Source organism: Macrosteles quadrilineatus, unplaced genomic scaffold, assembly GCF_028750875.1.
Source record: "Macrosteles quadrilineatus isolate MER2022 unplaced genomic scaffold, UCM_ALF_1.0 Scaffold_12__1_contigs__length_5162894, whole genome shotgun sequence".
Lineage (NCBI taxonomy): Eukaryota > Metazoa > Arthropoda > Insecta > Hemiptera > Cicadellidae > Macrosteles > Macrosteles quadrilineatus.
Genome location: NW_026542605.1, coordinates 2759548 through 2785624, shown reverse-complemented (window position 1 = coordinate 2785624; position 26077 = coordinate 2759548). Strand labels below are relative to the sequence as shown.

The following is a 26077-nucleotide window of genomic DNA, read 5'->3' as shown; positions in this document are numbered from 1 at the left end:
TGAAACTGTAGTAGAAACACCAGAAACTATGATAAAATAAGCCAGCCATGGAGCCAAAAAAACATGAACAAGACTTCTTACTCTTCTTTCACTCACAATCACAAATTCACAAAAACGAAACACGGAGCAGCTACAATGTTAATGTTGCCACTTTTAGATTTTTCGCCAAATTGGGGTGAGGATTTTATGGATTTTTCTGAGCCTTGGCCTTGAAGGCTTTTTTGGCGGATAGTGCAGTTGGACTAGTGACTAGTGGGAGTTATCATACCAAGGTCCAACGCCGTAAGACTCTACCGCTCTAGTTTCCGCAGCGGTGCGGTCGGCGAGGCATAAGATAGAGATACCATTTATCCCTCCCATTTGCCTCTGAGTGGCATGAGGCATAGTTTGGTTTGGCCGGACGACAAAACTGAGTCGCGGACGCAACATTTTTATTTCAGCTGCAGTTATTTTAATAAGAACAAAATGAGAGCATTCTATTGGCTGAGGGAACACCATTAGCGCAATGCAACTAAATGAAGCCAACGGCCTCAGTGGTCTAGAGTATAGCGTGCCGGGCTTCGAAACTTATGGTACCAGGTTCGAAACCCATCGGGGGCACAAACTTTTTGTCTAAGATTTTTGCATTATCAGCAAGTTTGGTTAGTTTTGTTAGGTTATAACAGTTAAATTTTATAATTAAAACCTTATAACATTGAATTTGAGCTATTTATAGTTTTATTTAATGAACTGAACTTTTTTTCGATTAGTAAACCTTCATTCAATTTTTTCATTATCAGCAAGTTTGGTTAGGTTATCACCGTTTAATTTTTTAATGAAAAAATATAAAATTTAATTTGAGGCATTTATAGTTTTATTTTATGAACAGAATTATTTTTTCTATTAGTAATACTTCATTCAATTTTGTCATTATCAGCAAGTTTGGTTAGTTAGGTTAGGTTATGACAGTTAAATTAAAAATTAAGGTACTTACGTATTATACGGAGGCCACTTATTTTACAGCGCGCTGCGGCGGTTGGGTTAAGTTGGGTTATCATAAATATGTTTGTAGAACTTTCCTAGTTTCGTTATGAATCGAACTATACGAGATGAGTCATAAAAACTTATGATAACCCAACCTAACCTAACCGCCGCAGCGCGCTGTAAAATAAGTGGCCTCCGTATAATACGTAAGTACCAAAATGGACTACAGTATATATTTCTTTTAGTTTTAGGCCTACAATATTTTTTTTTAATTTCTTATTTTTAAACTCTCATTTTGTCCGTATTAAAAAACTGCAGCTGAAATAAAAATCGTGCGTCGCGGACACCAGGGTCTGACTTAGGGGAGGTACGATTGAGGCATTAGTTCAAAATTCCTCCGTGAACAGCGCTGTAGTAAAAAACTTGCTGATAATGAAATATTATAACAAAAGTTTAGTAATAGAAAAAAATAATTCTGTTTATTAAATAAAACTAGAAATTGCTCAATTAAAATTGTATAATGACTTAATAATAAAATTAAACTGTCATAACCGAACCAAACCAACCAAACTTGCTGATAATGAAAAAAATCTTGGACAAAAAGTTCATGCTATCAGCGGGATTCGAACCCGGGACCCTCAGCATATTAACCCGGCACGCTAACCACTAGACCACCGAGGCCGATGGCGACAGATCGTATTGTTACGGTAATGGCGTTCCCTCTGCTAATGAGAAGCCCGCAGCTGTCATCGTAACCTCTTCTATACCTCCCCTGAGTAAATACCCGGACAACAGGAGCTCCCCCCAATATTTTTCTATATTCAGAGGACTTCCCCTGCTGCATTTCATGAACTACTAATAAGTTTTATTTCCTTGCTATGCCTATATGATAAATAACAACCACTGTAGTGTCAGCGTTCGCCCGTTCGCCCCTAGAACCGCTAAGTTGTGAAAAATTAAATTATGTTTTTTTTATTATTAGCTATAAAACTAACTTTTTCATTATAAAATATTTTTTAATTATAAAATAAATTATAAATTTTTAATTATAAAATAAATTTTAATTTTTTAAATTATAAAATTAAACTGTCATAACCTAACCAAACCAACCAAACTTGCTGATGATACAAAAAAATATATTGGATAAAAATAAATTAATCTTTTAAAACTAACTTATAATTTTTAATTATAAAATGAATTTCAAAATTTAGTATTATAAAATTAAACTGTCATAACCTAACCTAACCGACCAAACTTGCTGATAATATAAATAAGATATAAGTTAAAATTGAATAAATGTTTACTATTAAAAAAAAAGTTCTGTTCAAAAATCATAGAACAGAACCATAACTTGTTTAATTGAAACAGCTGTTGAGATTCATTCCATTTAAGAGTACTCATAAGGTTAACATTGGAAACTCCAGAGCCACTGGGGCGGAGCCCGAGAGTCCGATCAGAATAAAAAGTGTACCAAATTTCAGCCACCTAGTAAAATGGGAAGTGGGAGAATTAGTGATGAGTGAGTGAGTCAGTCAGTCAGTGAGGGCTTTGTCTATAGATATTACTAGCTGTAACCCGCGGGCTTTGCCCCGTTTAACTTCTTAAATTTCAAGATGATCTCGTTCGCATAGCGCAATCGCGTCCTGGTTGAAGTTCGTTCGCTACGCTCACTCACCTTTAGGTTGGAGCTCGTTCGCTGCGCTCACTTGCCTTCAGGTTAGCTCGTTCACTACGCTAACTCGCCTCCATCAGGTTGAAGTTCGTTCGCTATATGCTCACTCACCTTTTGGTTGCAAATTAGCTGTTGTCATAAATGTAAAAGAAATAATAGTGCTGAACCCTGTTGGTAATCCTTGTAACTTCAATGCTATTGAACATCGTAGAACAGAACCAACTTGTTTAATTGAAACAGCTGTTAAGATTCATTAATACCATTTCTCATAAGGTTAACATGGGAAACTCCAGAGCCACTGGGGCGGAGCCGATTGGACGGATCACGAAATTGATGGTGTATAAACCTATTCCATGAAATTCTACACGTATGTACCAAGTTTCGTGGCAATCGGTTCCGCGGTGTCCGAGTTTATCACTGCCAAATATACAAAACATCCTCTTTTATACTTATATACTAGCTGAACCCGGCAGACGTTGTCTTGCCTTTGACTATTTATAATTTAAGTACCGTAACGTTTAATTGTCTCATTGTATATGAAGTGCTTATAACTAAATTAAAATACGTACGACAACTAATGAAACACTTATAGTACAAAGGATAACTGATTCGTTATTATTGCTCTTATATTAATGCTAGGTTATGCTAGCTTAATTATTAATGGTTATTTTCATTCATGGTTATTAATGACAGTATTTTCAAGATGATCTCGTTCGCATAGCTCAATCACGTCCTGGTTGAAGTTATTAAGCATTTCCAAAAATCAAAAAATACTATCAATAATTGCTCAGTCAGCACTTATACGTAAATTATACATACAATGTATGTTCAACTTAGATCTACGATACGTATATCAGAGAGATAGGTTACGTAAAATGTACGTTAAATATACGCTCAAATGTCCCACTTGTTGACATACGATATACGTCAATTTAAGGTATACATGGACATAAAATATCCGTAGATTATACGTATCAATATAAATTGGTCCATTATCGTTCACTGTTTATACGTAAAATATACGTACAATTTATATAGCAAAATGTATAATGTACATACAATCTACGTATAATTTGTCTTATAGATATACGTACATTATCACATACGTTTTACATTTACCCATAAAGATAAACCTACAAAATCTGTAAGCACAACTGTGTTAATAATATGTATTACAGACTGTTAGTTAAGGTCAACGCTTAGTTCATACGCTTTGTATAATATGAGTAACGGAAAGTATAGACAAAAGAAAGCATCCTAGACTGTGGGATATATAATCCCTGTATTGTATATATAAATTTGCTATGTCTTTTGACTTATCCGTAAAATAATAGTTGTGTTTACTAATGGACAACCACGGAAAACATTGAGGTATCATGGCTAAAAAAAACCCTAGATCATCTTATCGGCAAGGAAAAAAAAGTAAAAAAATAATTTAGTTGAGTTGAGACTTGAGCTTGAGGTTGAGGTTGAGGTTGAGACTGTTGAGAGTGGTGAGTGTAGTTTTTACTAGTTTAGTTTAGAGTGGAGTGAGAGTGAGAAGAGAAGTGCGAGTGCATCCATCTTTGAAATTGTGCAAATCAACAAATCCTTTAAAAATCGTGATTTAAAAGGTAGACCCGTCGCTTTGCAACTTTTTATCCTCGTTAACTTGTCGTGATCTCGGCATTGGGTTTTGGTTTTACATAATTTGAATCATGAAGTTGCTAACGATTCATGGAGGAGACTAACTTAGATCAGACCAACGAAATAGGCCATAGCGATGTCGGAATCTAGTTTTGCACTGTTTAATGAAGAATCTTCTAGTAAGTACTTATTTATAGGCTAATTTACAAACTCTTCATTAAGACCCAAGTAAACTAACTTATAGTAGCTTTTTTCTGGACCATTAAAGAAGTTAATGAGCAATAGGCCTATGCATAACTTAGCCTAGGTACTAACAAACATTAGACAGTCACAATGTCATGAGCAAGTAGGTAGACATTTTAAAAATCAAACTATGACGAACTTGCATTCATGAATTTCAAAACATAGGCCTACTGTAGACTACGAAGCCATATCTCCTAAAAATAAACCGTTTGGTCACTTTTATATGGCCATTTCTAACGGCTAGAACTGTGCTCAATAATTATTATCCTAAAACCTTCCATTTCACCTATTATAGGCTATGCTTTTTATATGTCATGCAAGCAAGTAGATACGTTTTTTAAACTTATGTTTTTCTACAGTCCATTTCATAGATCTGTCACAATATGTATTCCTAGAGTATCGAATTCAGTACCGGTAATAGCATTGACTATACAAAACTTTAACATTAGTGTTAATATAGCCTAGTAAATGGTAAAAGGCTACTGGTGCTACCGCTGATTGCTGATTGATGCCTGTGGCCTGTGTAAAGTTAGTGGCTAGCAGACAATTTGACAACTAGGCCTATGGAACATCAGGAAATCAGCTGTTTTCCCGTCCTTGTATGGTCCTTGCTCGCGCGCTCGGCGCTTGCCTTTGCCCTAGCATGTCAACAGCTGACTGCTGTAAAAATTGGATGATGCGTATAACCACAGCCACCTCTGTATAACTAACTTTCCATTGCGTAATATTGTTTTATTTGCGGTGCTATTGTCCACAAAGTTGATCTATGTGGAACTTAATACTACATCCTGTTATCGCTTATTAAGTTTAATAAAATCTACATTGATGTCTGTTTTATGACATTGCGTGTTTTAAGGGCGAACTGTACGTTTAAATTTATTTTTCCAGGGTCCAAGGGGGGGGTAACCCCCCCCCCTTGGAACCGCCACTACCAGGCGTTCTTGTTTGTTACATTTTTATGAATGGTGGCAGGCCCGTTTTTGACCATGTCAGCGCCCTAGGCACAACTAATAGTAGCGCCCCTTTCAATATATAACAGGGTGACCACCAACCGGGAAATCCGGGAACTAAGCGTGCATTTTTTTGAACCAGGAATTATGTGTTAATTTTCTATTTCTACCTGGAATTGTCAATTTACAACAGTGACGTTTCCGTGACCACGGGAGACGGGAGGCGATAATATGTCTCCACAAGGCCTCGAGGGATGATCAGAACTTTGCCGCGATCGCATGAGATGATAATAATATCTAAACGACCGCGGCATATGATCATGATTTTACCGCGATCGCGCAATACGACAATGAGATCCACAGAGCCGTGAAGGATAATCAGAATATTGCCGCGATCGCATGATACGATGATAATGTCTAAACGACCATGGGATATGATGATGATTTTACCGCGATCGCGCGAGACTATGATAATGACTAAATGACCGCGGGATATGATCATGGTCCACACAACCACGGAAAACAGTCAGAAATTTTGCCACGATCACGGAAGACGATAATGATATCCACATAATTGCAGGATATTATTAACATTTTGCCGTAATCACGGGAGACAATTACGATGTCTTCACGACAGCTGGAGACGATTACGATGTCTTCACGACAGCGGGAGATGATTACGATGTCTTCACGACCGCGGGAGACGATTACGATGTCTTCACGACAGCGGGAGACGATTACGATGTCTTCACGATCGCGCGGAGACGATTACGATGTCTTCACGATCGCGCGGAGACGATTACGATGTCTTCACGATCGCGGGAGACGATTACAATGTCTTCACGACCGAGGGAGACGATTATATGATGTCTTCAAGACAGCGGGGGACGATTGCGATGTCTACAGGATCGCAGGAGTTACAATAATGATGTCTACTCTACACGGCTGCGAGGGATGATCAGAATTTTACCGCAATCGCGTAAGACGATGATAATGTCCACTCAACCACGGGAAAGATCAGAAATTTGCCTCATTCGTGAAAGACGATGATGATCTCCAAACAACCGCGGGAGATGATTACCATTTGCCACAATGGCGGGAGAGGATGACAATGCCTCACGACCACGGGAGGCAATGATGTCTTCACGGCTGTGAGGGATTTTCAGAATTTTATCGTGATCACGCAAGAAGATGATAATGTCCACACGACCCCGGGAAAAGATTACAATTTTGCCTCATTCGCGGTAGACGGTGATAATCTCATAACGACCGCGGGATGTGTTCATATATTGCCGCGATCAAGGAAGACGATAATCATGTCCACACATCCGCTGGAAATAGTCAGAACTTTGACGTGATCGCGGGAGACGGACGATGATGACGTATATACAACCGCGGTAAATAATTAACATCTTGCCGCAATTGTGGGAGACTGTTAAGGTGTCTTCACGGCCGCAAGGGATTATCAGTTTACCGCGATCGCATGCAAAAACGGCCACAATTTTTTTTCTTTTTTCCATTTTTGTGGCGCCCCCCAAAAGAAGCCAATTGCCTCGCGCCTTAGGCACGTGCCTACCTTGCCTATTCGGTAAATCGGCCCTGAATGGTGGCTATAGCTAAAACTACCTGATCTTATCTAAAAACAAAGCTATTGTCTATTGAGTAGCTCAGTACCGGGGAACGGGGAACCGAGCAATGGCTTGGTATACACTCGATTATAAAAACAATATAAAGGAAACCCAACACTCACATCAGGAAAATCCGTCAAGTCGTTGATTAAGAATCGTGAATTAAAATAACCCTGTTCTGTTTTATTATATGTACCCTATTATATCTTCTCCTATTATTTACCAGCGAGGTGCATAGGTGTACAATCTAAAAACTGTTTTAAAACATGTAACATTATTACTAAAAAATTCAACACATTTTAGAATTAGGCAACTATTTACTAGTAGACATACAATGCTTTGGTTTAAACTATTAGGCCTAGATTTAGGCCTAAGCTATTCTATAATTATTGATATGAAACTTAGTCTATAGGTCGACCACTTAGAAAAGAACCCGCGCGCTAATGTTAATAGCATTAGCGCGCGGGTTCTTTTCTAAGTGGTCGACCTATAACTTATGTCATATTTTTTACACGTAAGTTGGAAGATTCAACGACAAACATTTAATTTTAAATCTATGAATTAGTTATGTAAGTTACAATGGTTGATTACTGTATTAATTGATGGTTTTGGTTTATTACGACATTACGATTAAATTTGTTTTCCGTGTTTGAGAACTTGCGTGTATTTTAGCTTAATTTCGTAGATGTTTAATTATTTAGTACCAATTAAACAGAATTTTCAATATTTTTCACATTTTATTATTTTTTTTTATACTGATAGCATTTATGTTTAAGATCAAAATCATAAACATTTAATTAATTGGCCATTGTACAGTTCAATAAAAAAACACTTTTTCATTACTTTTTAATTGTCTTTTAATTACTTTGGGCTAGTTATCTGTTCAAAGTGGAGTTGATAACAAAAAACAATAACGTTTACTGTATCTTCATTGACACTGATAGCCTATTTTGAAATACGGCAGTGTACGATTATTTTGTCGTGCAAGGTTGGCAACGCTCCATGCAGTGGGCGCGGCTGGGTTAGCGACTTCCAGAGTTAGCGAATTCCGCCGCGAGACAAAATCGAGTTAGCGGGTTCCGGAGTTAGCCAATTCCTGACTGAGACGGTTAGCCAGTTCCAGAGTTAGCCAGTTCCAGAGTTAGCCAGTTCCGACACACGACCGAGTTAGCGAGTTCCTGAGTTAGCCAATTCCTACGTCTCGATGAGACTGGTTCCCAATTACTCCATGCTGGGGTAATTGGGACCTACTTCAAAATCCTGTTTTTACACATAATAGCCTACATGATAATCACCACTGCAGCCACATATAATTATTGATTAATTATATGTGGGATTAATTATAATATTAATATTAATTATATGTGGGATGAAAAAATATGGGTCCCATTTCCCCACACCGGGGTAATTGGGACCCATTTTTAAAAAAATGTTTAAAATTAATTTTTAATTTTTAAAAAAATTTTAAAGCCCTAACTATTGCTTAAACCTTTAATGTGTCAAAAAATACATTTTGGTATGGTTATTAATTCATACAAACATAAAAAATAACTCAAAATACTAACACGGCTTAATTTTTTTATAATTTAAACATCAAACACAAGATTACAATTATCCAATAATTTGTGATGAAACCCCTTTAGAATGCCTAAAGTTTAACGTATTTACAATTTTGTTATTTACAATAGCTCCCAATTACCCCCGGGTCCCAATTCCCCCACTCTACCCTACCATATAAATTTGAATGGATGGTGTTTTTGTCCTCTCGACCTCAAAACGAAAAAGTATTATAGTCCCGGGTCTAGGTCTTACCATAAGACCTACGGTAATAGCATAACTTAATTTTCCCTTTTTGGGAAATTCGCTAACAAATATTAAACATTAAACTAGGCAGTCGATTAAGTTAGGTACCGTAGCCTAATAAATCAATTGATTAATAGTCACCCTTTTAATCGTAAGTCTCTGATAACCACCACCCCGTTACAGTAGGCCTACTTATTAGATTTATTTATGTGATTTTATTTCACTGTACAAACATTGAACAAGTAGCCTACAACATACAAAATAATAGTTGTATATTACTCTTGTATGAAAGTAATCTTACTACCTACCTAATATTATAGCCTAAATGTGAAAGTTTGTTTGTTTAAAGTTCAATCACGCTTTAAGTAGCTGCCTACTGGTCGGATTGGGCTGAAATTTGGTATGATAATAGCTCACATTCCCGATTAACATATTATTATCTCAAAAACCATTTCGGGCTCCGCCCCAGTAGCTCTGGAGTTTCCACATGTTAACCTAATGAGTATTCATATTTTAACCTTTTCAGTGCTATGCAACAATATATTATTGTGCGTCTTTTTCCCGAAAAGTGCTACGGAACGATATATCGTTGTTCGCAATTCATCCGAAAAGCGCTAAGCGACGATACATCGTGTCGGCACGACTTTCGATCATGTGAGTTTTGTAGTTTCAAAACAGCGATGGTTTCTTTCGATTCCTCATACGATAGAGGCCCAATAGGTATATCGTTCCTTAGGCTTTTGAGAAGAAAAATTTTATTTTTGTTGATTTTTCTCGCACACTAGACTTTGCGACTTGATTACATTAGACATTGACATTATACTTAATTATCATGCGTGGCAAGTCTAGCACTTTTCGGACAAAATAAGTAGGCCTAAATAACTCATCACTTTTTGGAAAATTACAAAAAAATATTCTAGAACCGAAAGGATTAAAGGAAAAAAGATTTTTGTCAGCTGTTTCGATTAGACAAGTTGCTCTATGATGTTCAATATTATTAAAAGTTATAGGCCTAAAGTGCACCAACAGGGTGCACCACTATTAACTTTTTTTCATTTATGATAACATAGCTAATTTGATCCAAGCCGCAACAAAAAGCTGTGATGCACAATGAGAACTACTGTTAAAGTAGGATTGTTTACAGTTAAGTTCCTTTATGTTTTTAATTTATAAATAATGTTTTGATATTGTGCGAATAATTTTTGATAATTTACTTTTTTATTGTTTACGTGTACCTAGTGGTGGAACATTATGGCAATGGTATAGGCCTATATGTTAATACTATAGCTTCCGTTAATCAAAAGAACCAAATTTTCTCAAACCCTGTGTCCTCTTCCACTGCAAACACAAAGCATGAGTATAACTGCAATAAGCATTTTTTACTGATACGTCAACCCCGTAGGAAGGACGGGTTCTCCTAGTTAAAATAATGTGTTCAGGGTTTAATTTGTACCAAAAATTTTTAGTGAATTTCTCATACCATAGGGAATAAGCTATTACCGGTCTCATGGTAAGACCTGGACCCGGGACTGATTTGATTTTTCGTTTTGAGGTCCCCAGAGGCCAAAAACACAATCCGTTCAAATTCATATATATATATTTATATATGTGTCCGTTAGCACGATAACTCTAGCAAAAATGATCCGATTTTGATGGAATTCGGTATAAACCTGTAAACTTACAGTTATTCGAACGAGTTCATGATCGGACGATGGGAATGGGGGTTTATGGGGTAGGCCTAAATATGGGGGTTTCCCATTTTTGACCCTAAAAACAAAATAATTTAATTTCTTTCCAAATCATTTTGTAGAGCTTATAAAAAAAAAAAATAATGTAGTAGTTAAGTATATTGAAGCTCTGTTGTATGCCTAACGGTTATGGAAAAAAAATGTATTTAATTCCCATGTTATTATTAAGGTTACTTGGAATATTTTTATTTATTTCATCCTACTATTGACGGCCTATGGTCAAAAAACACTTTTTACTTTCTCCGCAGCAGCAAACCTAAGCACTCGTTAAATCTAATGATGTTATTTAAATTGGGAATAAATATGTCTTATTTATGGAAATCTATAAGGCATATTTTAGTAAAAATGTAATCAGACAAGTTTAAATTTGTTGAATTTCTTTTCTCTTAACCGTCAAGCTCCCCGGTCTCAAGGGCAATGGTTAAAGGCTGCCCTTGAATTAAATTACCCTTAAATTAGTCACATTTTGTTTGTACTTAGTTACAGGAGGAAAATCTGTGTCTGAGATTGTTCAAATTCTCCGAACAAATGCAAGCTTAAAATTGAAAGTTAGAGACTTGGATGACCACGAAGATGTGGAAGAAGTTCCTAACAGAACAAGCCAGATCTTCCCATGGATAAAAAGGTTCACTGCCCAATGCAAGGATGTAATCCTTGATCCAAACATAAGAAAGTTGGATGAATTGATATCTACCTTTTTTAGGTAAGTATTTAATCTTGTAGATTTCCAAGTTTATATGAGTTTTAATCATTTTATGATTTACAGTGGAGGATTGGTTTTCAAAGCATTTGTCAATTGATCAGAACTGAGACCTGATTAAGAGAAAATTCAGTTTTTCAAATCTACCATCTCTTACTGTAGGGATGAATAACATTTTAAAGCTTTATACATCTGGAGTAGCCTATCTACACAGAACTTTACCTCATTTAGCTATTTAATAAAAATATAAAAAAACGGCCTTTTATTTATTTTGCCATATTTTCATTTTGTAAAATCTTGAAACTAAGTTGTTAAAAATACACCTCCAGCATTGATGATAGAAATGTTATTCAAATGTTGTGGCTTTTTAGATTGAAATCTATTATGAACACAGTTTTCTCTCCTAACGTTTCTTTCACACTGTAAGGTGAACCAGTCGGTTATAAACCATACTGTTTTATGCCTTGTCTTATGTTTCTTTTGTACATTACATTGATCTTGCCGTTCAAGATGAATGTGCTTACAATGTCACGATAATCATAAACGGTGTCAAATTTACAAGCCAGATTGTAAAACAATAAAAAGTGCTGATCTATTTGCTGGTAGGCCCCTGATGACAGAAAATCTTGCATCATGAAAGCTTACATTAAACTACATGTGACATCTACCGTCCAGTTCAGTGACAGTGGACAACTGTATGTACGGTTTCTTACTCTGTAGTGTGAAAGGAACGTAACAGTCACAAGTCTCTCTCATACTTCACCAACTATCCCCATTTTTTAAATTTTATTAGGTTTGAAAGTAAATACTCGGTGCTATTTCACCACCCAGTTGCACTCCGATTAGCACTCGTAATATTTGACCAATTGACCTTTTGACGAGTGAGTTTTTACTGTCTTTGCTTACTAGTTGCTAACAATATGGCATAATATGGTCTACAGACAAATTTAACAAATATTTCAATATCTTTTAAACAATGTTGTGAAGTGCAGCATTAGCTTTATACATGGATTTTATTTCAGGCATATCGATGACACAGCCAAACAGTGTTATAAGAGGCCGAAACGTGCTTACAAACTGAAAACGAGAATATCCTCATTCCTCCAGACTTTCAATATGATATACAACCAGCTGAAACAGGTATATACAGTGCTATTATTCTCAAGATTATAAATCATGTTTGGTAGACATCTTCTCAATAGTCTGTCCCCTGCAATCGCAGGAGATGATGATGTCTCTTTAACCACATGGTTGTTCAGGTATTTTCTGCAATCGTGGAGTACCATGATGATGTCTCCGGGATCATCCTTGATGAGATGTGATAAAATTAACCTAAAATGCAATTTACACAAAATTTATCAATCAACGACCTACAATTTAGTTATTTATGACATTCTTTAGTTTAATTTAAGCATAGGCGTAACTAAACACAATCATTAAATAAACCTAAATGTAAAAAAGTCAATGTGAAATGCAAGTTATGTTAGGTTAATTAAACACTTGTTAAGCAGTTTAATTTATAAATAAATACTCCAAATTCATACAAAACATCCATATTTGGTCGTGGTTGTTCGTGTACATAGAATAAAATTACGACCAAATAAGTAATAGAAAAGTATTTTAATAAGAGTTAAATTGTGTGTACATTCCTGTAGAAAAACAAAGATCAGACTAACTTAATGCGTTGCTATGACAACGTCATCAGCTGACGCTACACCAGCCCCCCACGGAGAAAAGGAATCTATACATCATTTTGAAAAGTAACCCGTGGTCGGATTTGTCTTCCAGAACGAGTTGTATAAGAATTCGTAGATGGAGTTTGACAAGATGGTGGTAGTTTTGAGGATTCCTCTGCTTGTCCAGTCGGCACCAAACGTTTCGTGGGCTCAGGAATAGGACTTTCATCTGCAATAATATAGGCTGGCTTGACCCTGTCCAAAGATACCTTAGTTTCTTGGCCTCTTACAATGATGGTAATTGTCTTTTCGTCACGGCATATGACCTTGTAAGGACCAGAATATGGAGCCTGTAAAGATTTTCTTAAGCTGTCTTGTCGGAGGAATACAAAGTCACAAGTATTGAGGTTCTTGAACACAAACGACCCTGGTTTAATGTGGCGTGATGCGGGTGTAGGTCTTAGTCGATTCATATGCTTACGCAGCCCTGATACCAATTCTTGTGGCTCGTTGCTCTCGTGGGAAGGTATTACGAAAAACTCTCCCGGAAGACGCAGTGGTTCTCCGTACACCAGTTCAGCTGATGAAGCAGTGATGTCCTCCTTGAAGGCAGATCTTATTCCGAGAAGGACAAACGGCAGTACTTCGGTCCAGTCTGATTTGCTGTGAGCCATTATAGCAGCTTTCAACTGGCGGTGGAGTCTTTCAATCATACCGTTGGCTTGTGGATGCCAGCTGGTAGTGAACTGGAGCTTTATGCCCAACTGTCGTGCTAGGTCTTTAAACAAAGTCGATGTGAACTGGGATCCGCGATCACATGTCAACTTTTGTGGGCATCCAAATCGAGCTATCCAAGTAGAGACAAACGCTCCAGTAACAGATTCGGCAGTTATTTGATCAATAGGACAAATTTCAGGCCAACGAGTAAATCTATCTATGATAGTTAGACAGTACCTAGAAGATTTTGATAAGGGAAGTGGGCCAATTAGGTCAATGTGGACATGAGAAAAACGTTCTGTAGGTGTATGAAAATCACCCAGGGGAGTAGAAACATGTCTAGTTATCTTAGATCTTTGGCATGAGAGGCAAGATTGAGTCCATTTGTGGCAATCCTTACGAATGGAAGGCCAGACAAAACGATCGCAGATAAGTTTTGTTGTGGCACGTATTCCAGGATGACTCAGCTTGTGGAACTGGTCGAAAACTCTACGTCGCAGTTCTGATGGCACAAAGGGTCTAGGAGTTCCTGTTGAGGTGTCACAGATAAGGCTCAAATGGGTTCCAGGAATCGGAACTTTCTCCAATCTAAGAGATGTAGTACTTTCTGAAATGAGATTTTGAAGTTCTTCGTCTGACTCTTGTGACTTGGCTAAGGATTCATGATCTAAAACAGTTGAAATGGCTTCAACACGTGACAAAGCATCAGCAACTATATTTTGTGAACCACTGATGTGCTTTATGTCTGTCGAAAACTCAGAGATAAATGAAAGTTGGCGTAACTGAGCTGGAGGCAACTTGTCACGGCGCTGTTGAAAGGCATAAATAAGTGGTTTATGATCTGTGAATATAGTGAAAGAAGTTGTTTCCAAGAGATGACGGAAATGCTGCACAGCTTCATAAATAGCGAGGAGTTCTCTGTAGTATGCAGGCCAGATGCACTGTTTGGATGATAGTTTCTTGGAGAAAAAACCTAGTGGTTGCCAAGAGTCATCGACAAACTGTTGGAGGCAAGCACCTACACTTACTCCAGAGGCGTCTGTAAAGAGACCAAGAGGAGCATCAGGTTTAGGATGAAACAATAGTGTTGCTGATGATAAGCTAGCCTTGCATGCTTGGAAAGCTTCTTCTGTCTCTGGAGTCCAGGGCACAGGGAGGGAACCTTTTGAATCAGCGTCACTAAGTAGGGAGTGCAGAGGTGCTTGAAATTCAGCGGCCTTTGGCAGAAACCTACGATAAAAGTTCATAATTCCCAAGAATCTGCGAAGACCACGCATTGTCTGAGGTAACTGGTAGTCTTGTAGAGCAGTGACTCTCTCCTGAGGTGGACGTGTCCCAGCAGATGAGACTAAGTAACCTAAAAATTTAACTTCTGGTACACCAATTACACATTTAGATGGATTTACAACTACTCCATAGTCAGAAAGTCGTTCAAACAACATTCTTAGGTGTTCTTTATGTATTTCTTCAGACTGGGAAAATACTAAAATGTCGTCAATATATGCATAACAAAAATCAAGGCCGTGAATAACTTCATCTATGAATCTTTGAAATGTTTGACCCGCGTTGCGTAAGCCAAAAGTCATGAATGGAAATTCAAACAAACCAAATGGAGTGGTGATTGCTGTTTTTTGGATGTCATCTTCGTGGACGGGAATTTGGTGGTAAGCCTTGGTCAAATCAATGGCAGAGACAGGGTGTCTACCAACCGGGAAAACCGGGAATTGTACTTAAATTTTTACTGGCCATGAAATGTACGGGAATTGTCCTTAAATGCCAGACAATGTCCTTAAATTTTTAATGGGCCATAATTTTATTGATCGCTAGTTGGTTAGGAGCACATAAAAGGTTTATCAGATGTTTGTTTACATTTTCATAATTTATTACTAGAGTAATTATGCAATAAAAATCCCATTAACAATCTCAAACCCATTAATATTTTATCACGACAATCAAGTGTCAAGTCAAGTACTTCTAAGAACTGTTGACTCAGCAGCTAGCTCGTAAAAGTTGTATCACTTTTATTCCTTTACAACTTCTTTTTTTATTACTAGGGTAATTATTATTAGATCCCAAACCTATAAAAAAAAAAATAATAGCTTTATAATGGCTGTTAAATTTAACTTCTTACTTGTACTTTCGGTTTGAAGATTCAATGCCATAAAACTGTTTATGGTTTCATATTAAACATGTAACTAATCTACAGTCTTATTTTGTAAGTTAACCCCTTTTTTATGGACATTTTATCTTTAAATTGACAAAACCACAAGCATTGTTGTTTGCATTAATGTTTTATCACTATGTAGGCCTGCTTGGTTTCAAATTATGTCATTGCATTTTCTGTATCTTTGTCTTATATTGTTGGCTATTCAGGTTTCAATGTTTTTTGTTTCCCATATATTTATTTATTGAGTTGTATGCTTTAAGAAATCAAAATCTTATGAACTAGAATGATGATAGTACCTTTTATTATAACCTCATTGTTTGTTACCGTACTCAGTTTATATAGGCCCTCCTAAATAATTAGGTTTAGGCCTGGGTATTTTGATTCTTGAAAGAGCTGTAAAATATATTAAGAAAATATAATTGAGCCTAAGATAAACAACTAATGATTTCTATGTGTCGATATTAACTTTACAAATGAAAATACAATAATCTTACTCTGTGCTTATTGCTTATTAATAGCCGCCTACCATACCTTGATTTTGTACTAAGAATTGAGTAACAATATGCATTAAAGATTTTTTTTCAAAAGTAGTCGAGAACCTAACGTTGTGCCAGGGCGAATCATGCCAAATTAATCCGCCTGGATCGGATAAGCTATGCTATGCAGTTTACGTGACGGATGGAGATACTTATCGCTATCGCAGGAGACAATGATTGCGTTTCTCTGTTACACTATAAAAGCTTTACCTAAAGTATAGGTAGGCCTATGTTTGTTTACTTTCAATAAGTTTCTATTTTGTAATTTTTAACTCTTATCTATTATTATTTACTTTTCTCTCTGGTACAACTACAGTGAATAACAAGATTAATACAGTTTGACAAATCAGGAAAATTATTCGGTAGGCCTAATGACACCGACAAAGGTTACGGCAAAGTGTCCTTAAATGTACGGGAATTGTCCATGAATTTTTTATCCAGAATGTAGTAGACACCCTGAGAGAAATGCGTACAGCCTGCTAAATTGAACGAGAAATCCTGAATATGTGGTACAGGGTATCTGTCAGGAACAGTACGAGCATTTAAAGCGCGGTAATCACCGCAAGGACGCCATCCATTTTCACCTTTAGGCACCATGTGCAAAGGTGAGGACCAGGGGCTTTCAGAGGGTCGAGCAATACCAAGCTTAACCATCTCCTCAAATTCTTTCCGGGCAGCTTTCAATTTTTGAGGATGTAAGCGACGTGGTCGACAGTGAACAGGAGGACCAGGTGCAACATTTATATGATGAACTGTTTTATGTTTCACAGCACGAGGTAAGCCTGGAGGACGAATAATATCAGGGAATTCAGAAAAAACTTCTGCCAATGGCGAAGAGAAAGATATAACTTTAATACTAGTTTGATTGTTGTTAGAAACTATTCCCTCGGCATTCAATCCCGTTTTCTTGTCAACCAAACATTTCATTTTGCAATCGGGTAATAAGTGATAGTGTGAAAGGAAGTCTGAACCTAATATAGGTATTGAAACATCCGCTACCACTAGACTCCAAGGGAAATTACGTCTAAGGCCTAAATTAAGGGTGAGAGGCATGGTACCATAAGTCTTTATTTCACTGTTATTGGCAGCACTTAGTGAATAGCTAGTAGGAAAACATTTATATTTGATAAGGCGTTTAGGAAAACACGACACATCAGACCCGGTGTCGATAAGGAACCTAGTTCGTGAATTTCTGTCCATCACAAAGAGACGGCCGCCAGCATTTGAACAATCCGTTGCGGCCTCTACGGATTGTTGCTGAGGTTTCCCTGAAAAGAGCACGGAGAAAGACATTTGGTAGCATTGTTTTTGAATTTTCTATGGTACCAGCACCAGTTCTTAGAGGGATTAGGTTCGTTTCCTGATCCACCACGAGACTGGGAACGACCCCTAGGTCTCACCTGTGTATCTCTTACTCTGGTTTCTGATAATGCTTGAACTTGTTTAGAGAGGGATTCTATTGCATTTAATAAAGAAGTGTTACCTGAAGAGACTTCACAAATACCAGGTGTTGAAGGAATGTCAGCTACCTCCATGATCTTATCAGCCAGTTCTGCCAGTTTGTCCAAGGAGAGCTCAAGTTGCGTAGTCAATATGGCTTGTGAATGAGGAGGGAGTCGTCTGAGCCACAGTTGACGAAGCATGTTGTCTTGAAGGGGAGTCGAGCCCGCAAGAGACCTAAGATGCCTCAAAAACTGAGAAGGCTTGCGGTCTCCAAGGTCCTCTTCACTCAGCAGCCGCCGCACACGTTGCTCTTCGGATGCAGAGAGGCGTTCAATCAGTTTCTTTTTTAGATGTCCGTATTTGTCGCCTTGAGGAGGGTTTGTTATGATGTCTTTGACTTCAGCAGCAATTCCTGTGTCCAATTGCGAGACCACGTAGTGAAACTTGGTGTCGTCGTTGGTAATTCCAGATATAAGAAATTGCGAGTCAACTTGACAGAACCACAGACTTGGTCTTTCAGGCCAAAAGGGCGGAAGTTTGACGGCTACTCTGTTCACCGACATGTTTTGAGAAGTGCTGGGTTGTCCAATCCGTTGACGCAGTTCTTCATTCGCAGTTCTAAGTTCGGCGAGTTGAGTCTGCAGGTCTTCTAATGACATCGTTCGAAGGAGGAAACACAAAAGATTTAAACTCTTCAAAGAAAATAAGTCTTTAGATAACGGTTGTAGTCGGGGTCACCATTTTGGTCGTGGTTGTTCGTGTACATAGAATAAAATTACGACCAAATAAGTAATAGAAAAGTATTTTAATAAGAGTTAAATTGTGTGTACATTCCTGTAGAAAAACAAAGATCAGACTAACTTAATGCGTTGCTATGACAACGTCATCAGCTGACGCTACACATACATTGTACTTAATTTTCATACTGTTTCCATGAAAATATACCAATCACATGATTTTCATAACTTATGACACTCTTAAAAATCTGAAACAGAGCCTGGGTTGATACAGCAACAGTTATACATAGAATCTTTTTTTTATTTCTATAAACATACACTAGGGGCTACGAGAGTCTGCAGTTGGTGGCAGCCAATAGCAAGACTGGACTAGCGCGACGTGGCAACATCGCCGTTCACTAATTTTCAACACTAATGCTATATAGCCTACTAAACAATATTTTCAAATCAGCTGGTATTATTAGATTTGGCAATACCACACTGTCCGAATTGGCTCCTTCATAGTCACGAAGTAAATAGGCTCCTCCTTAACTCTAATCCTTAACTATAATTGTTATTTTATGCAGACTCTCGTGGAGTGTACTGTAGGAAAAAATATTCTATGATAATGGTTTAGATTAAATAAACCTACCACATAGGATAGTTGTGTAAAATATCTATACATTAATTACGTAAGCTGATTCTTTGCGTCAAAATTGTGGGCGACTGGGAAGTCGTAGAACGACGGGAGAGGGCTCAAATTAAAGGTCTCGATCCTGTGACGGCAGGAAAAATAGTGAAATTCCCCAAATGTTTATACAAAATTACATATAACGTAAAATCGTCTCCATAAGAATAGCATGAGAAGCCATTTACTGCTGATTTTTGTTTACTTCAATACAGCTGATGGTGATTTATCATTAACCCTTTCCAGACGGGTGACAGATATATCCACCTAAGTCTTTGGTGATAAAGGGCAGGTGGCGAATATATCCCCTTATGGTTTTTGATGTCCCGGACGGGAAGCGGATATATCCACCTTCTCTTCAGGCAGACTGGCAGGTGCTTGAGTAGTAACCAGATGTTTCGCGGTACCAAGGCGTCACTTTCCTGCTCTCTCCATGGCTGCGCTCTCTCCCGCACTCCCTTCTCTCTCCCGCGCCTACCCCTCTCCCGCACCTACCCCTCTCCCACGCCTCCCCTTCTCCCGCGCAACCCCCACCTCTCCTACGCTCCCCCCTCAACGTTTTGCGCTCAACACTACGTTTATTGTTTACATATTGTTCTTTATTTAGGCCTATTGCCTAACGTTGTCATCGTCATATCTTCAAAGACGGGTAGCGGATACATCCACAATTTATATAATAGTATGGATATGAATTTGAACGGATGGTGATTTTGTTCTCTGGGGACTTTGTAAGGTACCAAATTTTAAGGGGGGTAAAAACGTACTACGAATAAATGAACATCAGAACTTACCCGATTTTTAACCACAATAGCCTACTCCTAGGCCTATGTGTTGGCCATAGCTTGGGTTATGGGCCAAAGAACGTAGGCCTATTTTTATTCACAGTGAAGTACACAAACACATCCACAACTACATATTTATTCATAATAGCACTTCGTTTCACATAATAAAGTTAAACCGGCCGATTTTACAGGTATTTAACGCCGACGACGACATAACCCCAAACTAGTTTTTATTTGTTGACAGACGACAGACGAGAACTAGACCAGCTCAAGAGCTCAACAAGTGAATTTGCGATCAGCTGTTGTCTAGTAGTACTTGAGTTCACCGCTTGAGCGCGTAAGCCTCGAGCGGGCAGGAACGAAGGATTTTACTCCAAGACATGATTATTCGTTCATACGCCGTCTTCGAAGTAACTTCGTCGTTACATCTACGCTCGCACGATAATCGACACGACTGTACGATTTTGTTACGAAGGTTAGCTAGCATACTTAGTTAGGACCTTTTCACGTTTTATGTTATTTTTATTTTAATCTATTGTACCTTTTCGCTTTCTTTACATCCCAATTCGAATTATATAAATTGTAATAACTTCGTTTTCGCCGACTTGCATAAAACCCGCCAGTTCCTGCCTGCCAGTAACTAGCGGTGGATATCTTTCGGTTCGTTTAAATTAATTTGCTACGAAATTACGTTTATTCTGTTCGTTTAGCGATTAGTTATTACTTAAATTATTCTAGTCAATTCGTCGTTTAATACCCCGAGACTTTTCGTCTGAGTTCTAAACCCCGTCTTTGGCAGGTGAAAGAATCAAGTTTTGGGAGCAGGCCGATTTTAACAATCAGCCACAAATATTAATATTAACATTGTTTTCAATCATATCACGATAAATTATCCGTTCAGTTATATTAATAAGCCCCGACGACTCTGTAGAAATTGTTTGACCTTACATTTTATATTAGATCGATTACCAACGTACCTTTAACTAATTAGTTGCAGTTTAACGAGTATTTACATCACATTGGCTAAGATTCGTTCCATTCATTGGCCCCACAGAGTTATTCCAAAGGTTAGGCAAAATTTAACAAAACACTTTAACGAAGGTAAGGATGATATATAGCTCCAACTGAGCGTCTGCAGGATTTCCTGAACGTTTCCTGAGCTCTGATCCTTCGATTAAAGTTCAATAAATTGATCAGTCAAAGCCGTGACAACTTCGTATCGACCCCTGGAATTTCTCGGCTCCTTCTGAGCACTCCGGGGAAGAAATTTGAGTGTGGCTGGTTCTAGGGTAGGCCTAGCCTGACTTTGGTGAATACTAGTTTATTCCCCCCCTAGAATTTTGCGTCACAACTTCAATACGAAAAGTAAATCGGTCCCAGGCCGATTCTTACCATGAAACCTACATTAATAATTTATTCCTTATGGGAAATTTGCTAAAAAAAATAATATCGTTCAGTTACCTGTTACACCTAACATTAACCCCTTGATCCTTTTGCACATGTACAACGCCTGCCTAGTCGAAGGAGTTTTCCCCTCGTGCTGGAAAACAGCTTGTGCTTGTTGGGAAGGGGAAGGAGACCCAGACCTGCCATCCTCTTACAGATCTCTGGTATGTTGGATATGGCTGGCAAAGTCCTCGAGAAGTTGATCCGTTCCCGACTGAATTCAGCCGTGGTCGCTGCGGGGGACCTGTCCCCTCGCCAGTATGGATTCTGGATGGGGCGATCTACGGTTGACGCTGTTGAGGAGGTGAAGCAAGCCGTGATGAGAGCTGAGGATTTTAACCACTACTCTCGTAGGGTTGTGCTGCTCGTAACTCTCGATGTGCGAAACGCATTTAATTCTGCGAGGTGGTGCGATATGCTAGATGCTCTGGAGAACACCTTCCACGTTCAATAATACCTCATGTGTATCATAGAGGATTATCTCCGGTTCCGCCTCCTCATGTATGAAACTACAGAGGACCCACAGACGACGAGTGTCACTTCCGGTGCTGCCCAAGGTTTTATACTCGGCCCAGACCTCTGGAATGTCGCATATGACAGCCTCCTGAGGTCTGAAATGCCTGAGGAAACTGTTTTGGTTGGGTACGCAGACGAAGTTGCAGTTTTGATAGCTGCAGAATGCGTTGAGCTGGCTCAGCTAAAGCTGAACCGAGTTATGCGTACCATAAACGCATGGATGACAGACCACGGTCTCTCGGTTGCTTTGAGCAAAACTGAGATCGTGATATTAACAAAAAAACGGATTGACACCATCGTGCCATTGAGGGTGGGGGCCGTCGAAGTTCAGACCGTTCTTTCTGCCAAGTACCTTGGGATTATGGTGGACAGCAAGCTTAGCTGGCGGGATCAGATTTTCCGTACGGCGGACAAGGCTGCTAGGGTGGTCTCCTCTCTTAGTCGGTTGATGGCCAATGTTGGAGGTCCTCGGTCCAGCCGTAGAAGGCTGTTAATGTCTTCTGTCCAGTTCGTATTCTTGTACGGTGCTGAGGTGTGGGCAGACGCTCTCAATAAGGAGGTATATAGGATGCGGCTCGCCCGAGTGCAGCGTCAGGCAGCACTAAGAGTTGCATCCGCCTACCGAACAGTGTCCGAACCCGCTGTCCTGGTGGTTGCTGGAGTCATCCCCGTCAAACTTTTGGCGGCGGAGAGAAAGGCAATTTATCAGCGCCGTGGGGAGGACCAGGCATGAACAGAGGAACGCACCTGCACCTACCAGCTGTGGCAGGAGAGCTGGGAACAGGAGACTCGGGGACGCTGGACCAGGCGACTGATACAGCAAGTCCAACCTTGGGTTAATTGGCAGTGCGGAGAGGTGCACTTCTACCTCACCCAATTTCTGACGGGTCACGGCTTTTTCCGGTCGTACCTGTTCAGGATGGGCAAAGCCGTGTCACCCGATTGCATATACTGCCCAGGCATTCCCGATGACGTGGAACATACCTTTTTCCACTGCCAGCGTTGGGAATGGCCCCCCCTGGAGGCTCAACAGTTAGTAGGACTGCTGTCAGTGGACACGGTCATACCGATGATGACGGAGGGTGAGGACAATTGGACCTGTGTGTCACATTACATCCAGGGCATTCTCCGCGCCAAGAAGCTCGACCTTGACCGGAATGCGGTGTAGGTCATAAAGTATCTAAAAGCCAAAAATGGTGAGAGCCCTGAGGGCTTAGGTCACATGTTGGCCTGACAATTCCAGGTCTGTGTCCAACAGAGTAGAGGGGTTTTTTTAATGAGTAGTCTGTGATAGATTCAGGAGTCTCACACTACAGGCTGGCTACCTGTGTGCGCAAAAGCATTTTCCCTCCTCTCCCTTAAAAAAAAAAAAAACAAAAAAAAACACCTAACATTGTTAACAGACTTTCTGTATCAAATTTACAAAAAATTAGGGATGGTCAAGTCTCGAAATTTCGGGAAATTTTTGGGAAATTTTCAATCTCGTTACACGAGACGAGATTACTTTTTGGCCGAGATTTTTATCGAGACGAGAAAAAAAAAAAAAAAAAAAAAAAAAAATTAAAAACGCCTGCAGAAAGTCAATGCAATACCCGCAATACAGGAGCGTGTTGTAGTTGCGTTTCCTTTTCGAAGGCGTTCTTATTTAATTAATTCTTTTAATGTAAATATTACTTTAATTCTTTTAATGTAATAATATTACTTTCATTATTTTAATAATATTACTTTAATAACATTTGAGAAGTTTTGTTAAGTGTAAGCAGTGTGAGGAATGTTTTATTACTATAAAAAAGTCAAAACAAGTAACTATTTTATAAAAATTAATATTGCTTTTATTTTATGATTTATTTTATTTTAGGATAAGTTGAACTCTATCCTAACTGATATCACCATGTTTCCTAATCGTAGGCATTTTTAATAAGTTAGGCGTGATTAATACAAAAATGTTATGCTGATGTTATTTAATGAAAGATTGTAAATATTCTTGCCTATTATCATTATTTTAGTATTTAAACAGTCATCTAACAATGTTACAAAATCAGGTAAAAATTTTGAACGTGCATTTCCCGTTGTGTATGAGAAGAGAAATCTCGTCTCGATCTCGTCTCGAAATTTTATGAGAAATAAAAAATCTCGTCTCGTCTCGTCTCGAACTAAAAATCCAATCTCGTCCATCCCTACAAAAAATAAGTAAAAATCAGATAGCTATGGTACTTAATTGAATTACCTTTTTTTTACAGCCATTAGAACACACATGCTACCTAGAAAAAATGAGCGACGTCATGGCAGTGTACATTGACATAGAACTGAAATCTTCAAGGTGAGTTCAGGGCTATGATTTAAGCTTCTATGTTTCTTTAGCTAGTATAATCTTTTATGATTTGTGTTATCTCTGTGGCCTCAAAAGTTTGTGAAGTAATTAGTTAAAGCAATTCCAGCGCTGTTAGCTGGTTTGAGGTCCAGACAAAACTTATTTTAATGTCAGAAACATTAATAAATTCTTTGTTTCAATTTATTTGCAATAAACTGACAACAGACTTTGAATCAGCAACAGTTTATAAATGGTCGTGACTGTTCCTCCTCACCTAATAAGATTTGTTCATTGCCTAACAGTTACAGATCCAAATTCATTCCTGTAAAGACAAAAAAGTTAATTAAGCAGCTATCAAGTAATCCTTTTGTTACAAATAAGGCGTGCAAACCTGTTGTTATACTACCCTTACTATTATTATTATTTTTATACATTTTATTTTTTATCTTAAAGCAACTTTATTAACAGCAAATAATTGTTTATAATCTAATTTTGGGCTATTAATTTCTACTTTCATCCTTTTTTTCTCTACTGGAAACTAAATAGAACTCCGTTTTGTTTTAGGAGGGGAAGGGAACATCCCAAGAAAATAGCTGAAAGAATTTGCACATCTTTGTTCATCTTCTTAGGTGAGTACTAATTTCAGAAAACTGGGCTAATTTGGCTGATAATCAGGAGATTAGTTTCCTGAGAATGTCAGCAGCTTTTTATTTTATAATTAGAATAAAGTGGTCTCAACTGCTCCTTTTTTGCATGTTTCCTTATAGGGAATAATATATTATCGTAAGTCTAACACCCAGAACCAATTTTTTTTACTTTTTTTGTTTTGATGTCCCCTAAGGCCAAAAACACTGGCCATTCAAATGCACACACTTTTTTTATGTTTACTAACTGTGTGCCCGTTCTACGGACTGGGATCTTGTAGTCGAAACCATTAAGCAAATTTCCCTGTAGGGAAGTAGCTTTTACCATAGGTGGCATGGTAAGACCTAGTCCTGGGACCGATTTACTTTTTCATTTCGATGTCCCCAGAGGCCAAAAACACCATTCGTCCAAATATTTATATATACTGTTTTCGGGAACAATATGTTGATTTTGGTGTCTTTCTAGGCCTAAATACCGGCTTAGTTTAAAAAGAAAACACCGGTGAAATAATTGAAGAATAATCTTTACCTTTTTATTTACAACTCATAATTAATTTGTCACAAACATATAAAAGTACACTGTAACTCCCATGTCTGACAGATTTCGGTGAGGCCAAAGTATGTAAGATGTAAGATGATCCTGACCCGGAACGCCAACGCTCAGCTCAGCTGAAGTATAATCTATACTTATTTAATACGCAAGCAGGGTTTTTGTGACTATTACTCCTCCTAAACTACTGAACCGATTGACTTGTTTTTGGTGTCATTGGAAAGAGCGTAACATGAAGTTGTGCAGGAAACTTTCTTTTTAGGGAAATAATTAGAGAGTGAGGCCCAGGGGCCCTTTAAAGTTTTGTATTTCTCTATAAGATTGACATGGGAAACAAACATTTGTTATGAAACTCCAGCTGTTGTCAGAAATTAAAAGTGAGAAGAATAACATGTGTTAATTTTAAACAGTCAATAAGTGTGCTAATTTAACAGTTTGCTACGTACACATTTACTGACTTAGTTGAAATTAAATATTTACTATTTGAATTTGGGTTGGCGTAAATACAGTCTAACCTTGATATAACAAACCTCGATATAGCGAATTCCTTGA

At 38.2% G+C, this 26077-nt stretch overlaps 1 protein-coding gene across 2 annotated transcripts in view; it reads left to right on the top strand.

Annotated features, from left to right (window-relative positions):
• The first annotated feature begins 4185 nt into the window (after positions 1–4185).
• The window catches only part of LOC129004851 (uncharacterized), a 64490-nt gene continuing 42598 nt past the window's right edge, over positions 4186–26077 (top strand). For both annotated transcript variants that reach the window (XR_008491774.1, XM_054433523.1), the window contains exons 1-5: positions 4186–4440; positions 11114–11336; positions 12356–12473; positions 24261–24340; positions 24896–24960. Coding sequence is in view for 1 of the 2 variants with exons in the window: in XM_054433523.1 (XP_054289498.1) it covers positions 4398–4440; positions 11114–11336; positions 12356–12473; positions 24261–24340; positions 24896–24960 (529 nt within the window). In the remaining variant the exon portion in view is untranslated. The remainder of the gene's footprint in view (positions 4441–11113; positions 11337–12355; positions 12474–24260; positions 24341–24895; positions 24961–26077) is intronic.